Source organism: Gavialis gangeticus, unplaced genomic scaffold, assembly GCF_001723915.1.
Source record: "Gavialis gangeticus isolate Ggan-Ray unplaced genomic scaffold, GavGan_comp1, whole genome shotgun sequence".
In the NCBI taxonomy this organism is placed as follows: Eukaryota; Metazoa; Chordata; order Crocodylia; family Gavialidae; genus Gavialis; species Gavialis gangeticus.
In genome coordinates, this window is record NW_017729024.1 from 147797991 (window position 1) to 147799569 (window position 1579).

Consider the following 1579-nt stretch of genomic DNA (forward strand, 5'->3'; position numbering starts at 1 on the left):
TAAAAAAAAAAAAAAGACTTTTCTTCTGAGGCTCACCTTGCTGACACCCACCCCACCCCGTTTCCTGCATCCCGTCACTTCTGCCCCTCACCGGACCCCGCAGCTTTGAGGGGGATGGGACTCCTTTACCTGCAGGAACTTGCTCCGGTTCTCCAGCAGCAGCTTGTTGTCAGTTTTGACGGCCTGCTGGAACATGTAGTCGCAGAACTGCTCCCGCACGAAGCCCGGGCTGGCCACCAGCACACACTTGACCACGTCAAAGTTGATGTGGCGCTGGATAGCCTGCGCCACCTGCTCGTAGAAGCGCTCCAGCGCCCGGTCATGTTGGGCGCAGCTGCCCCGGCGCTTGCGGGGGATGTTAACTTCCACCTTGGCGCGGGTCAGCGTCATGCTGGGTGTGACAAGGCAAACGTGGGCCAGCCCCTCCTGCATGACCACGGCGGCCACGTCGGCGCTCCAGGCCGGGTCGCAGGCCTGCTCGATGCGCTCCAGCACCACGCTGTCCCACTGCTTCTTGGCCAGCGTGAACTGGCGGTTGGGCTCTAGCTCAATGGTGTGGTAGGCGCCCATCTTGACGTACTCGTTCTCCTGGATGTTGGTGCCCTTGACGCGCAGCTGGCAGGCCTGCGAGTCGAAGTCAATGGTCTCCACGCACAGCGTGAGCGTGGTGCGCACGCGATTGCTGCCCACGCTGCCCGTGGCCGACTCGGTCTGCACCTTGCGGATGGTGGAGGCACGCAGGCTGTCGCCGGGCCGCAGCAGGTTGTACGCGTGCCACATGTCCTCGGGCTCCTCCGGCATCAGCGTCACCTGCCCCGCGTTGTCCTTCTCGATGCTCTTCCGCAGCAGCTTCATCCTGCCCGGCTCCGGCCCCGCGCAGTGAGCTCCAGAGGCTCCCGCAGGGCTTCGGACCGCGCCTGCGCACTAGCCACGGCCAGACGGAAGCGGCTGGCGCCAGCACCTTGCCCCTCTATGCTACGTCGACGGAGCTAGCTTCGCGCATGCGTACACAGCTGTGCGGCGCAGCACGGGCGTAAAGGCAGCTACCGCCAAAGCACAGCTATGGTGGCTGGGAAGGCTCGCGGCAGCTTCGGCGCATGCGTGTTGGAGAATGTGAGCGCGCGGCGCTGCCCCCTTGGCGCAGGCACTAGGTGCGGACCCCGCGGAGTGGGGCGGGGCTGGGGCTCCTGTCCTGCCCCAAGTGTGCGTGGCCGAACTGAGCTGTGGCCCTGGGGGCAGTGCTAGGAGCCGGTCTTCGCAGGGCGCATGTGGGAAAAAAAAAAACAGAATATTTTCCTAACCTGGAGACAGTCCGTCGCTCGCTGTGCGCCATTCAGAGCCGTGCTTCCAAACCTTGGCTCTTGAAGCAGCTGCTCGGTTTTCAGACTTGAAATATTTTTTAAAGACAGTTGATAAAACACTTATAGAAGCTAAACAGCCGCACGTCAGCCTCCTTCTGTGGACTTGAAATTTGGATTGCCGACTTTGTTTGAATCTATTCTGGGAGGTCTGATTACATGACATAATGACATTAATGACTACAACACAAGGCAAATGCACATGACTGTTACATTGAACC

The 1579-nt window shown here is 60.7% G+C and overlaps 2 protein-coding genes across 3 annotated transcripts in view; both read right to left on the bottom strand.

The window, feature by feature from the left end:
- The window catches only part of PELO (pelota homolog (Drosophila)), a 5181-nt gene extending 4250 nt beyond the window's left edge, over positions 1–931 (bottom strand). The window contains exon 1 of the mRNA XM_019517886.1: positions 130–931. Within this exon, the coding sequence (XP_019373431.1) occupies positions 130–855 (726 nt within the window). The 5' untranslated portion in view covers positions 856–931. The remainder of the gene's footprint in view (positions 1–129) is intronic.
- The window catches only part of ITGA1 (integrin subunit alpha 1), a 169385-nt gene that overhangs the window by 155138 nt on the left and 12668 nt on the right, over positions 1–1579 (bottom strand). The gene's annotated exons all lie outside the window — the stretch shown is intronic.